Source organism: Petromyzon marinus, chromosome 21, assembly GCF_048934315.1.
Source record: "Petromyzon marinus isolate PM22_M1 ecotype Great Lakes invasive population chromosome 21, UKy_Petmar_22M1.pri1.0, whole genome shotgun sequence".
NCBI classification, from domain to species: domain Eukaryota; kingdom Metazoa; phylum Chordata; class Hyperoartia; order Petromyzontiformes; family Petromyzontidae; genus Petromyzon; species Petromyzon marinus.
Window position 1 is genome coordinate 13,349,990 of NC_133687.1, and position 14,315 is coordinate 13,364,304.

The 14,315-nt window shown below is 45.9% G+C and overlaps 1 protein-coding gene across 3 annotated transcripts in view; it reads right to left on the reverse strand.

Annotated features, from left to right (window-relative positions):
- Positions 1-182: 182 nt before the first annotated feature.
- Positions 183-14,315, reverse strand: part of LOC116944600 (cohesin subunit SA-2-like) — a 49,430-nt gene continuing 35,297 nt past the window's right edge. For all 3 annotated transcript variants that reach the window (XM_032958308.2, XM_032958309.2, XM_032958307.2), the window contains exons 23-33: positions 12,520-12,600; positions 12,153-12,245; positions 11,708-11,864; positions 11,021-11,163; positions 9,886-9,987; positions 9,640-9,764; positions 8,822-8,941; positions 7,600-7,784; positions 6,603-6,798; positions 5,182-5,329; positions 183-4,087 (exon numbers count right to left, since the gene is read on the reverse strand). In XM_032958308.2, the coding sequence (XP_032814199.2) occupies positions 4,064-4,087; positions 5,182-5,329; positions 6,603-6,798; positions 7,600-7,784; positions 8,822-8,941; positions 9,640-9,764; positions 9,886-9,987; positions 11,021-11,163; positions 11,708-11,864; positions 12,153-12,245; positions 12,520-12,600 (1,374 nt within the window). In that variant the 3' untranslated portion in view covers positions 183-4,063. The remainder of the gene's footprint in view (positions 4,088-5,181; positions 5,330-6,602; positions 6,799-7,599; positions 7,785-8,821; positions 8,942-9,639; positions 9,765-9,885; positions 9,988-11,020; positions 11,164-11,707; positions 11,865-12,152; positions 12,246-12,519; positions 12,601-14,315) is intronic.

Genomic DNA, 14,315 nt, shown 5'->3' on the forward strand with positions numbered 1-14,315 from the left:
GACGAGTATCACTGGGAAGCCAACATAGGTGTGCGATGCGAGGACTGTCCCCATCATGAAAATGTGGAATTTCGACCATTGGATGACGGCCGACAACAAACATATGCGGCACCTCAGTCGTTTGATGGCTTCCCAACATTTTCCATGCTTTGACAAAACAAAATGTTCCAAAACAAACCAAACACTTGAAAATGTTTTTTTTTATTGAAAAGTATTAGCTCTTGAACATTCAACAAACTCGATGCAACTTTCGAAAAGCCGACACGATACTGCAGCAAAACCAACCCTCCAGAGTATACACACTGGGAAAACTCCAACAATTTTATGCAATGTACGCGACCGCGTGATGCAACAAAGGCTGTTGCCAAACTTTACATCATATATTCCAACAGATCCCACTTGGTCTCTTCAGCCCATTAGTTGAGCTGCCACTCCACCACCCCTGACCTATTGTTGCCATTCTACACTTGATGCCATCTCTTCCAGTCCTTGCCAATGATGGGCCAAGTTGGCAACTGTTTTTTTGCGTTTTCCTCGAATTATCCTGATTCTGCTACGTCATGTAATGGGGACAAATAATTATCAATTGCGAATTCTTAAGACTGATGCAGCCCTTCTCTTTGGGACAATGGCTAACAAAACATCGATTCCAATGTCAAAAGGTGGAATTTAATGAATACAGTGCAGAATCTAAAAATACAGTACCTTATTTGAAAAACATTTTGTTGCACAATTAAGATCAGCTGAGCTGGCCAGGTGGTCCAGATGCCAGAGCGCTGAGCTGGCACCGTTGAGAGATCCTGGATTCAATCCCGACAGCTGCCTGTGATATGATTTAGTTCCAAAGTGTAGCGAGTTGATGATGCTCTCGAGCTTGGTCAGTAATTACTGCACACACAAAAAACCCATCAATGAAAATTTGGTTCTGCACTTAATTTGGAACTCCAGGTTCGAGAACTTTTAATATTGGTCTGTCATGCAACGAATATTATTCGTGTTAGCCAGATGCATGTGAATGTACTACCCTCTACAGTGTTGACCAGAGGTCACTTGAAGGGATCTCAGTGATAGCTGTGATATCTGCTTCCATGGGGCCGTTCTCAAACATGAAGGACTGCAGTGAGCTGGGAGAGTTCCCAAAGGATCCTTACGTCTCTTGATGATGCGACGGCACAATCAGGATAACATTGGGGGAAAGGATTGCATTCACTTTTCAAAGCTACACATGCCTGAAGCACAAACTCCCAAACAAACATCTCCATAAACCCTCTGTTAATAAACAGCCACATTCTTTGGTACCAGCCTGTAAATTACTCGTAGGTTGTCAATTGTGCTGTACGGGTCTTTATGTTTTCAGGTGTTTTTTTTCAGCATGTTGCTTGCCATGTCCGACATTTTCATCCACATGCTGGAAGCTGAAATTTCTCAATTCAGTTCCTGAAGCTCCCGACACAACATGACAACGCATCTAGCCTGCAGATTTATAAATTCCACACGGAACATCGAAAAGGGCGGTGTGCTCAAAAGGGGCAAACACAAACCAGGCTTCTGTGAAAGTTGGGGGTACACAATGAATTGTTAGATTTTACCGGAAGTGTTTAACTTTGGAATCCATTGCTATTGGATTCCATACGACCCTGTAGCATGGGTTTTGCAGTACAGGCCATTGCATATGTACAAATGTGCATAGGTAGGTCTACATTTTCCACTATGTTACAGGTCGCTCATTGAGACTGGAATAGGCATCACTTGAGTAGTAACCACAGCCAGAGGTATACTAGACGTGGTGTGCTGCGTATAGAACTTCTTTCAGAGTTGCTGACCTGGACCCAGATAAAATTAAGCCCCGAGCATGGGTCTGTTTAAATAACCAACAAAAATGCTTTGCAATCAACAAAAATACAACTTAAATCACACAACTCTCTCAACAGGCAATCACGATCCAATATTTACCTGCATTGTTTAAGACAATACCTGGACCGGTTTTGACTTTTATGATACTCATTAGTAGAATCTAGCCAATTGAAACAAAAGTTGCTGGGTTTCCTGGTCCTATGGATTCCCTGTTAGTGTTAGTTACGACCAGCCATGAACGCTGCTGTTGAGTAACATTAAATAAAGACAACCGATCTCATCTACCCGTCCTCTTCCAGCTATTTTTGTGTGAACCTTCAGCATTTACATAAGCGCCTCATTCTTGGCTTCCTTACACGACAAATGCGCTTTAGGTAAAATAACATTACAAGCAGTCTTCCCAGTCTAAAACACTAGCCTGCAAAGGTAGCCCGGCAGGGTGAGTGTTAAATAATTGTTTAACCAAACGGCCTTGCATAAGGGATCAACCAACGTTAACATTTGTATGACGAAGCCATTTTACGGTGGTGAGATGGCCCAGTGGTTTGCGGTTCGAGTCCCACGGCCCTCCCCAGTTAATACCGAGGGAGTATGAACATGAAATATGTGCCGGCTCCTTAAGTTGACATTTAAAAGATCCTGCGACTGCAAAACTTCTGCAGATCATCAACTATGCCGAAATAGCATGACTGTCCTAAAAAAAGTTTTAAACTGAGTGAGGCTCTCCTGGTATAATAATGAAGCCCCTAAGCTTCCCACAGCAATTATAATTAAAAATTTCAGTTGCCTAAGAAACAAGAAATGTCACTGAAAATTTCAGCTGAGGGATAATCAGTTTCATAACTAGCATCGATGATGTGAGCAGAAAGGTCATATAAATGTAACAATATATAGCTCTTGAAATATACGTGTTGAGTGATGCTATATAAATGTAAATTATCTACAAATTGTAAAAAATATTAAGTGGACAGTTATTTATATTACAACAAAAGTATTTGAAAGACATGTAAACAAAGGGCATAACCATGGCCCTGTCTCACTGCAGCCAGAATAAGTCAGGAGCAATAGAACCATAACAATAGAACCATAACAATTGTTTCTAAATCTTCAAACTCCAATAATTATTTACAGCCCTTTATAAATTTAAAGCTTAAGGTCTTCCCACTGCGTCGAAGAGGCATTCGACCATACTTCACCACACCCGTTAGTGCAGCCTGGTGAAGTTGGGTTGGCCCAGGAACGATTTAAATATCACTCGATACTGATAACACCTGTGGCCAGGAATTTAACTCGGCTGGCTCGAGTTTGTAGCACACTACACCTAAGTTCTATGCCACCACTTCCCCGACTGTTAAAACATTTGAGGAACAAAAGCACTTCTTTGGAGGATGTATAATGCGAGTCAACTCTAAAGACGACTGCAACAAAGCACTCTGTGGTGTAAACTGATATTGTTATTCTTTTATATTTTCCACTGCACAATGAACAATAATGAGAGGTCTGATTTGCGAGTACATGACATGCTAACGTCATACCACAGAACGCAATTGTTCACAATTTACTCTAGCAATTATAAGCGACCAATACGACAACGCTACATTAAGGCAAATGGAGGGCAAACAAAACTGTACAAGTTAGACTTAAAATATAAAGATAAAATATACAAACGAGATAGTCAAAATAAGACAAAAAAAACAATCTATTCTTGGATGGAATAGCTACGGCAGTGACGAGTTACACACTTAGCAGGTGCAGGCTGCTTAGGACTGAAACGTTTCTGAAGCAAACCCCAGGAAAGAAACGTCCAGACCTAGGGCTTCAACCCAGAATTTCAGCGGTGTTGCTTCAGTGACACCAACACGGCCATTATAAATGTGTATGAAATACCTGCACGGTCGCAACGGTCCATAGCAGGCAGACTGCTGGTGACTAGAGTGTGGCCATGGTGGCCATTATGAGTGATGCTTGTTAAACAAAAGGGCTAGGGTGCCACAGTGAGATGTCATGACACCGCTCTCATCTACCCATCCTCATATTCGTAGCCTCTCCCCCCAAGTGCTCATGTGAACATGGTGTTAAGAGGCAGAATGAAAACAAAGTGCCGAACCAATATTCTAAATGATCAGTTGCTCCATGTGGACGAGGGTGCGTAGGTTTTCACAGTACGGTCTTCATAGGCCTTCATGCGAAAGCAGGACCCAGTGACATATCAGAAGAAGGGGGTGCTGAAATCCTGATGGGGGAGGGGTGGGAAACAGAGATGAACAAGCAGGTAAATGGGGAGATCCGACAAGGATAGAGGGGCATGTGCATAGGGAGGCCTGTTAAGTTGATGCTTTCTCACCGTTAAGTTATTGAAAATTTATATTAAGTAACTATGATTTTGTCATCTACAAATCCAGTCAGAGACAGGTCTGTCAGTCGACCATCGTCTACAAACCACATTTAAGATGCTTTAAATGTAACATTTAATCTCGTCAGAAAAGTGACCTACGAATCATATTTATTTCTGGGAAAGCGTTAGTCAGAAATATTTATGGAAAATTGGGACTCGCATTGCAACTCAAGTGACTCAGCAAATCATGGGAACGTCACATTTTTAGCCAACTTTAGTCATCTTTCAACTGGAGGTCAACTCCTGCTGTCCCATGGAAACAAACCATTTGTTGCAATTATTTTTTTCCCCATTGTAAAACAAAGCCAGCCCGGCGCTGCTCAGTAGGCAGCAGGTTAATTTTAGATTGCAGAGGTCGAGCCGAGACGTGCACATCACTGGCAATGGTACGAGTTGAGATGCGTGTACACAACATAGAAATGCTGTGTCCTCAGAGCGTACCGACTGACTTTACACATCATACAATGAATGCGTAATCAGACCACACCGAGCCCCACTTTGCCCAGAGCCAGCTTAAGGTTATGTGAGGCCAGCAGATCACGATTTGGTTCTGGCTCAGCATGAAAAATAGCCAATGGAAAACCACCCTTACTGTGAGGTGGCAAGAAGTTAACTACCTTGCCTGGACCAAAGGAGGTCGTGGGTTTGATCCCAACCCTGACGCTTGTATATTTGGAGTTTGTACGTTCTCGTGGTCACGTTGATTTTTATTCGATATTTAAAATTGTATTTTACAGTATTTGGCTGCTATAAATGTTCCCGTAAGCCACATCGTTCAGCTATCATTTGTTGCCAGGAGGCTTCTGAAAAAGAGCTATATAGCTAGTGGGCCTTACCTGGTAAATAAAAAAAGTTTATTTTAGTTTAGCTGGCTTGGCTTGGATGTGGCAGTGGAGAAGGGGTAAATATCACCGTCAACAAACTGTTCATACCACGTCTGTGTCCATAGCGTCCTCTGGGCCGTTCAGAAGTTGACTTCCGCGTGATGTAAACCCGCTGCTGAGTTTATCAGCTTTCGTGTTGTCCTCGTCATCCTCATCGGAAACCTCCTTAGTTACCGCAGATATCAAACTGTGGCCCCTGCGTATGCACACAAATTACAAACATCCACCGTATATACTTTAAGAAACTGTTGGGAATAGTGCTGTTAAGCGAGCACCTATGAAAGTCAGCACAGCACACATGGGGATGGAGGTGGCCAGCACCATGCCCGGCTGCCTTTTCTTCCTCAGTTACGATGCTCTCACATCACACCAGGTACTCATTTGAGTCCGAGTTGACCGCAGGGAGGCCCAGGACTGGTTCAGATAATCATCACTGGTATTGGCCATGAGCAAAAATAGAACTGGGTCGCCGTGTTCGGAGCGCACCCACACGCGAGCACATACATCTACACGTAGAACACAATACAGAATTACACAAATACGTATACATGGCAAACATACCACACATAACATACAAAACCACACACGCAAATATACTGAACAATACGTACACACAAAATACATAAATGTAGACACACAAAAACAGCGCACGCAGACACAGACAACACCACACACAAATTACCAGACACCTCACATAGACCAAAGACAAAGATCCACCTTACCGTATAGCCTTAATACGGGACAAGTGCTGTTCGCGTGCACCTAAGAATCATAATAATAATGCAATTTATAATGCGCGCAAATTTGCGGACGTAACGGCCACAACTCAGACGCGCGGAGCCAAGCTCAGAGTCGCTCGAAAGCATGGTTATAGAGGTGAGTTTTTAAGTGTCTCTTGAAGGAGGCGATTGAGGTGATGCTGCAAATGTGCAGAGGGAGAGCATTCCAGACTGTTGGGGCTGCCACCGAGAAGCGGAGCATAGACATGACCATCCTGGATCTTGGTATCAAGAGGAGGTCGTGAGTCGCGCTGCGCAGGCATCTGCCGTGTGCTGAGCTGCAAGTCGTCAATAATGAAGAAAGGTCCGGCGGGCAGGGAGATGTGAAAGAGCATAAACCATCATGCAAACTCTGGTCATCCTCGCAGCAGCTTTCGGCTAGCTATTGAACAAAGAGTCACTACATCTCGTACTTTCGGGTGCCCTTCTGCCGCCGTCTGGAATGCGCTTCTTTCCGATATTAGGAATCCACTGGAGCTATACAATTTAAAATCTAGATTGAAAACTCATTCCTATAAAACTGCTTATTGTATTTAATTTGTTGTCCTCCTGCATCTCCGATGAGCACAGTTGGCTACGAAAGAAGTTCAAAATACATACGTATAAGAAGGCAGGCACAACACACACACAAACAGATACACCTCGCACACACCAGGATTACGCCCCCTACCACCTCCCTCCTCCGCTCACCTTGAGCGAGTGTAGACATTTCCCATGGATCCGGCCGACAAGGAGCCTCTGCTGCTCACATTGCCACGCCGCGCGGTCGCCATGGCGACCCCCTCTCCCCCCCTCAGCACCGTGGAGGTGAGCTGCGGTGTCGCCGGGGTCGCGATGGGGGTGCGGGCACCCCACTCGAGGCCTGAGGCCTCCGTAGACATGGAGACTGAGTCGGTGGGAGGTGGTGGGGAGAAAGGAGGAAGACCGATGGGCAGGTGAGTAACAATCAGTGCTTGGAGATAATGTGCACATCTGTGTCTGTCTGTGTATGTGTGTGTCCGAGACAGGAAAAATAACCCCCGCCTCCTCAGTGGTTGCAATTCGGCAACTCGTGTGCTTGTGAGCAATACCATTGGCGGGGGGGGGGAAAGATTGACAATCATCAGCTGTTACCCTCATGGTGCACGTAGCCGCAACAACGGCCAACGGGAACTCTGGATGTGCACATGGGTCTGGTGACCCCCTCTAACCTTCAACTAAATTACCAAAAACACACATGCCAAAGAACAAACTAAGCTTGTGCCAGGGGCCTTGGGAGGACGGGTGCCCATGACGGCTCCTGGCCAAACGACATTTGGCGGAGCCAAGATATGGAAGCACCCCCCCTTGGGGTTGCTTCACAAACAGGAAACTACTGAAAGTGGCCATGTCGAATGTTCGAATGCTCACCTGCGGAGAGGCTGCCACTCGTGTGCCAGGAGCTGGACCAGTACCGCCTGGGCCGCGGTGACATTACTGCCACTTAGTGAACGGCCGTTCTTGTTGTGTACATCTCCATGATGTGTGTGTGTTGTCCAGGTAGATATGCATCTTGCGCGTGTGTTGTCAGTCTCTGTGGTGTGTGTGCATCTATCTATGTGTGCAGTGCATGTCTCCTGTGTAAATGGTGATAGCCGTCTCTGTGCTGTGTGTAGACCATGTTGCGTGTGTATACGTGTATGTATTCATGTTGGTGCGAGAGTCTCACTGTTGGCACTGCCGTGTCGTGTGCGAATCCTGCGTCCGGCGCTGGCATCAGTCGCCGGGGTGCCAACGGCACCATCTGGCTGAGCGGAGGCGATCAGGGAGTTGCGGTAGGTGAACACAGGCTGCCACTCCGAGTCCAACACGTTCCTACGCGTGGGCGGCTTGTAGCTCTCCATGTACCCGCAGCTGAGACAAAGACAGAGGAGGACCTTGAATGTAGCCTACACAGACTGTTGGGGCAAGTGCTGTTAGCGAGCGCATATATATGAAGACCGGAACGCCACACAAGGTGGTGAAATTAGCACCATGTCCTGACCAACCGTCTTTGTCTCCCAAATGCTGATGTTTACACAACGCACCAGTTACTCATTTAAGGCCATGGCGACCGAGGGGAAGCTCAGGGTCGGCTCGGATATCAATCGCCACAGATGTTAGCTGTAGCTGGAAATTGAACTTGGGAAGTTGAGTTCGTAGCGTATTAGTCCGAGGCACTCGAGCACAAAGACTACGTGTTAAACTGACTTACGGTTCTTTGTAAATTCACTTCTGGATTAATATATACCCCACACCATGTCAGTCATGGGGGTTTTTTTACCATACTTCACCACACTGGTCAGAGCAGGTCAGTGACGGGTGGGGAGTCCCTGGAATGGTTCCGGGAATCTAATTCAGGACGCTGTGTTCACAGCATAGTGCGCTAATCACTATGCCGCTGTCACCCCGGCCCAAACTCCCCCCTCTGGCTAGAAGAGAACCATGACTCAAGTGAGACACAAGGCAAAAGAGACACGCAGAAACAATCGTCACCAGGCGTGACACAGATGAAGCGACCCAGGAGGCAGAAATGAGTCCAAATGAGTTATAAAAACGTTGCTGGATAACGTTGGTCTGGTGCAGCAGTGTCGCAGTGGTTAGCGCATTAGTGACACCGTTTACATGATGGCATCATCATTTATTTATTACTGCCAAACTCGAGAACCAGAATTATGAATTTCAATTATAATTAATACATCCAAACAATACCCCCCACCCCAAATCCAAGTTTATTGGCGATAATAATGAACGGCGATGATGCCGGAGATGGTGATGATGATAATGAACAAGTGAAGATGATGAAGACTATGATGGCGTCATTGGCGATGATGGCAATGAACGGTGAAGATGGTAAAGATGAGTGACGATGGCGATGATGAAAGAATAGAGATGGTGGAGAGGGTACGTACAGTGTTTTCTTGTCCTGAGAGAGGAGTTTTGGAGAGAATTCGCACAGCACCTCCAGGAAGAGGATGTTCGGCGGGGCAGTGCCCGGCTTCTTCGCTTCAAATGCAAAGTCGATGCCGTTCCTAATGACAAAGACACCACATTCACACACACATACAAATGCATAACACTGACAGGCACACATACACAAGTATTCACACTTACACACAAACAGGCACTTGCATGCACAAAGACATCCCATATAGCCTTAACAGACTGTAGGGGCAAGTGCTGCTTAGCAAGCACCTATAAAGGCCGGCAGGGCACATGCATTGAGTAGAGTGAGAAGCCAAAGCCATGTCTGGCTGCCTTCATCTCCCTAGTAATGATATTAAGACACCACACTTTGTACTCATTTGTGGCCGAGTCAAGACGAAGAGGATGCCCAGGACCAGTCAAATATTCGTCACTGTTATTGGTCATGAGCGGGAATTTGCATCAGCTCGCCGGGTTCATAACTCAGTGCGCTAGCCACTAGTCACTACAAAGACTCGCCATATTGCCTTAATAGACTGTTGGGGCAAGTGCTGTTCGCGAGCACCTATGAAGACTGGCACACGAGGGGGGTAGGTGGCAAGCACCACGCCCGACCGCCTTTATCCGTTTACCCACCAAACCGGGTACTCATTTGAGGCCCGGGACCGGTTAAAATAATCGTCCCTGGTGTTGACCGTGAGCGGGAATTGAACCCGGAGTTGCCGGGATCATAGCGCAGCGCGCTATCCGCTACACTATCGCTCCCCACGAGTCACTCCCCAAACATACACACACATGCACGTACTTGTGCAGGGCAGCTATCGCGTGCCGCGAGCGAACAGCGTCCATCCCAAACGTCAGCGAGAAACGACGCGCCAGCTCCTTGACAGGAACCAGGTTTGACGTCTCCTCCAGCATCACCGTGAACATCTGCCCACAGTCACGAGGTCAAGGGTTGGCTTATGGGGTCATCCAGTGTCAGTACTGTCTCATAATGGCCATTACGAACCAAACGAGGAGACACCCATTAGTGCGGGGGTGGAGGCATCACCTGCTTGAGCGTGAGGGCGAGCGTTTGGGCATACTCCATCAGGTCGATCTGCCTCAAGCGACTCAGCGTCTCCTTGATGATGTCCCCATAGTTGATGTAGAACTGAGAGCAGGATAAGGAGGATCAGGGTATAAGGAGATCATCGAATAATGTTTGATGCAACGAATGCAAGGAGGCAAAACACAAGTGAATGTTTTAAATTCCTGCACTGGCATTGGCCGAGCATTTGCGCAGAAGACACGGCCGGGGGTAGAGGGAGGCGTGACATCAGCACAACGCATGAAACCGGCTCAACGCTGTGGGATGCAGGTGATGTTATCACGCCGCAGATGTGCGCCGTGATGTCACCACCATGCACTTGCCGACAAGTGCACCCGCCAGCCAGTCTGCCAACAAAACTTACCTCCTTCATATAATACTTATACAGTAGTACCCCTCTTAATGGCTCGAACTGGTTCCATGAAACCAGTCGTTAAGTGATTTGGTTGTGAAGCGAGTAGAAAATACATGTTAAAGGCTTCATTCGTTCAGATAGCATCGAAAGTTACCCCTTTTTCACAAAAAAATGTACTTTATAATATTTAAACAATGGATATTAATGCATAAACATTATAAACAAATAATATTTAAAGAAACATGGTTAATAAATGCATTAATTCATATTACTGTACCTACAACAAAAATCTTACCTTGGGCTAAAAAGATTACTGGCAAACACTGAAGGTAAACAATGCCACAACGCTCATGAATGGACGTCGCTAATTGGCCGAAGCCTGCTCAGACCACTTTGGAGCTCGCCGATTGGCCGAAACTGGCGGTTGCGTACTCGTTATAAGCCCTTCGTTAACAGAATGGTCGGTAAGTGAACACATTGGAGGTTCTACTGCAGTATGATGTTATATTCTACCCTATGACCAAAATGTGGTGAGCCGAGCTGTAGTAAGCCATGGTAAGCTGAGACAGAGTGAGCAGTGGTGAGGTGTGAGACATGGTGAGCTGCGGTGAGCAGTCGAGACCTCAGACATGGGTGAGGTAAGTTGTGGTGAGCAGTGGTGGACCAGAGGCGTGGGTGAGGTATGAGATGTAGTGAGCTGTGAGCCTCAATGAGCCTCGTTGAGCTGCGTCCTCTGCTCACCTCCACGTATCGGCGGAAGATGTCAACGCCGGCGCGCATGTCTATGGCTCCATACACCAGCAGCTTGCAGTAAGCGGCGAGGAGGCACCTCCGCTTGTGAAGCACCTCAATATTCTGCATGTCCTCTTGCTGATCAAAAATGTCTGAGAGGACACAAGGTTCAAGTAGTCACACACGAGCAAGAACGTACAGACACAAACCGGCAGTGGCGGCGACAACAGTAACGGCCAACGTTGATTTTCAAGCGAGGACTTTGGTCAGGCCGTATTGTTGGACAGTTATTCTCTCTAGCTTTCACCACATACAACTGCGAGCATCTCCAGGAGTATAATTGCCGAAGATGTCAGAAGTAGTGAAAACAAGTACTGCTCTAAAGTTGCCACCCGTCCTGGTTTTCCGAGGATCACTTCTCTTTTTAAGGTATGTGTCCTGGGAAATATATGTCGCGGTTTTTGTTATTTGTGTAAAAATACACCACTCCAGAAAATGCATTTAAAGCAGTTCTCCCCTCTTTCGATATTGTGAAATATTCTCCTTACAATGTGTTCCAGTTTTAGTACCTCAGAGGTGGTAACTCTATTGTCTGCCCATCAGACTGATGGACAGAGCTAATGCATTAACACTTTTCAACGTGAGTTTAAAAGCGTTAAAGAGAGAGAAATGTGAACAAGAGAAATTAATCCCCACCCTCGTTGGTGGAGAAGATTTGCTCGATGATGAAGCTGCCCATCTCGGCCTGCAGCTCAGGCTCGGCCTGGACGACGAGGGGGAGCAGAGCATGGCGGCCCTGCTCTGCCACTGAGTGGCCAAACACGAGCAGTGTGTCGCACAGCAGAAGGAACACCTGGACACACGAGGGACACGAGAAAGACACAAAAATTGTGACACACAAGCAATGTGTCGCACAGCAGATGGAATACCCTTCCCTCACTCTATTCATCTCCCTCCCCCCTCCTAACCTCCTGAGTCAGCGAGTGATTGAGTGAGCGAATGAGAGAATGAGCAGTGAGTGAGCAGTGAGAGAGTGAGCAGTGAGAGAGTGAGTCAGGGAATACACAGCTCAGCGAGTTGACAAGCGAGTAACTGAGTGAGCGAGGAAGCAAGTGGGCAAGTAAACGTGGGTGCAAGTCACCTGCTCTTTCAAAGCCAGACCGATTCCGATGAGCAACTTGTTGCACAAATGCAAAAACGACCTCAGGCTCTTGCGCAGGGAGACAACCTCCTTCTGGAATTGAGAAGTGAAAGCCAAGTGGAGGTGGGACGATCATTAGATGATGACGGTTTGAGCGGTCGTACGATTATCCGCTCGTTGCAAAGGCTCATGGTTTAAGCCCAGTGGCCGCCCTGGTTAACAATGCACGGATGTATTTACGGGTCTGTGTAACGGAGAGTCTACGTTGACAGCCTTGCGATTTAAGAATGGCGCAAATACCAAATATACGAATAATTTGGTTATGGGGGAGGGGTGGCATGGACAAAATAAAAAGTGTTTCAAGTACCTTATCTGGTTGGTCTTCTGCAAGAGCGGACAATCTCCAAAACAGGCTGTAATGCACGCACTTAGTGGCGTAGATTAAAATCTGTGGACAAACAGTAAAAAACAGAATATATATTTGTTCATACATTATGCTATGACGAACATGCCAAGTATTGTGTTAACTTTTATTACGACAGTAAAATCTTGGCTAGCCTGACTCATATTCAAATACAGTAGACTCTCGATTATCCACGTTAATGATGGGGAGAACCGCCGCAGATAATTAAGATTCGCGGATATAATCCAAAAATAATCAAACTACAACCACTGTTGTAAAGATAGGAAAACTACTGTACTGTAGAGGCAATCACGTGGATCTCGGATTAACCTGAGCACATTTGTTCAGTTTAAGTACGTGACTAGTAATAAACATTGCCAAGAATAATAATGTATAACCGTTTTTAGATTATTAATTCGGGCTTAAGGGGAAATCCTTGAATTAAGCTTTATGTCAAAATCACAGATGTACGGTTAATCCGTAAATCGGATAAACCGCAAGCGGACAATGGAGAGACTACTGTATGTTTTTGTTGGTATACGGGGGGAAGACCCATTGAGCTAGCAAGCTCTTTTTCAACAGGAGGGGAGGGCTGTTCTGAATAGCTGAAAAGGCTGACTAGCTGGGAATAAAATGAAACCTACGTCAAAAAACAACAACCCTGGGGTGTATTCGTGTAGTAAATATCAGTGTATATCAGCATTCGCAGAGTGTATGCAACTTACCCTACCATAAAAAAACTCAAATACTGCATGAATTCCATGCTATGTTCCATGCAGTATTTAATGGTAATTCATAAGAGATGTTATGGGTTCGATCGCATAAATATAAATGTGTCGTTAAACCCGCCACCACCCGACACAGCCAATTAGTAAGGTTTGTCATGTAAACAAAACATGCCAATTCGTTACTAATTCAGCACACCGGTGTATTGGAGACTAATCCCACAACATTTAAAATTTGAGTACTACTTTTCGGCCAATCGGGTGCGAAGACCAGAGGTGGGGGGGTTAATGTATTCATATAAATTGCAATTGATGTCCATTTCCGGTTGTTTCATAGTTAATCAACATAAATAATGTACATGCATAACCCGGAAGTTGGTAGTTAAGCCCGTCAGTCCAAGGGTACATCGGTCACTCCCATCCCCCACCATTCTCCCCAGATCCTTCATTACTCCTGCCCAATGACCCCTCTCCTTCATTGCCTACCACACCTCCCCCACCACACTGTAATGTGTAATAGAGCATTTATTATTATTATATATCACATAGCATATTCCACAGTGCATCATAAATTATGGCATTTCATAAAGTTTAGATTTTTATTTTACCAACCTGGTCTAATTAAGTCCGACATCTGGCCAGCCAGGATTTTACTGTACATCACATAACGTATTATATCAAGGATAGAGTATGTAAATCATGTTTATACTTCGTGTTCCTCATATAATTTACTTTATATATTTTTTTTTATTGGCAGACCCAGTTTGGGCTAAGTGCGGATTCCAGGTAGCTTGGGTCTGGAGAGCCAGTGGGTGATGTGGTGATATCAGGATCTGGTTAGCTTGAGGGAGTTCCAACATAGAAACCGCTTCATCACAGCACTACAGCTATCTATGTCACCACACGCGGTATATTGTGGGATCTCGCGCATCAGCTAAGTCAACGCAACACACGGTGCATTGGCGCTGTGGTGGCGAGATTTTAACCACCTCGCCTGGTATGCAGAAGGTTGTGGGTTTAATCCCAACCCTGACG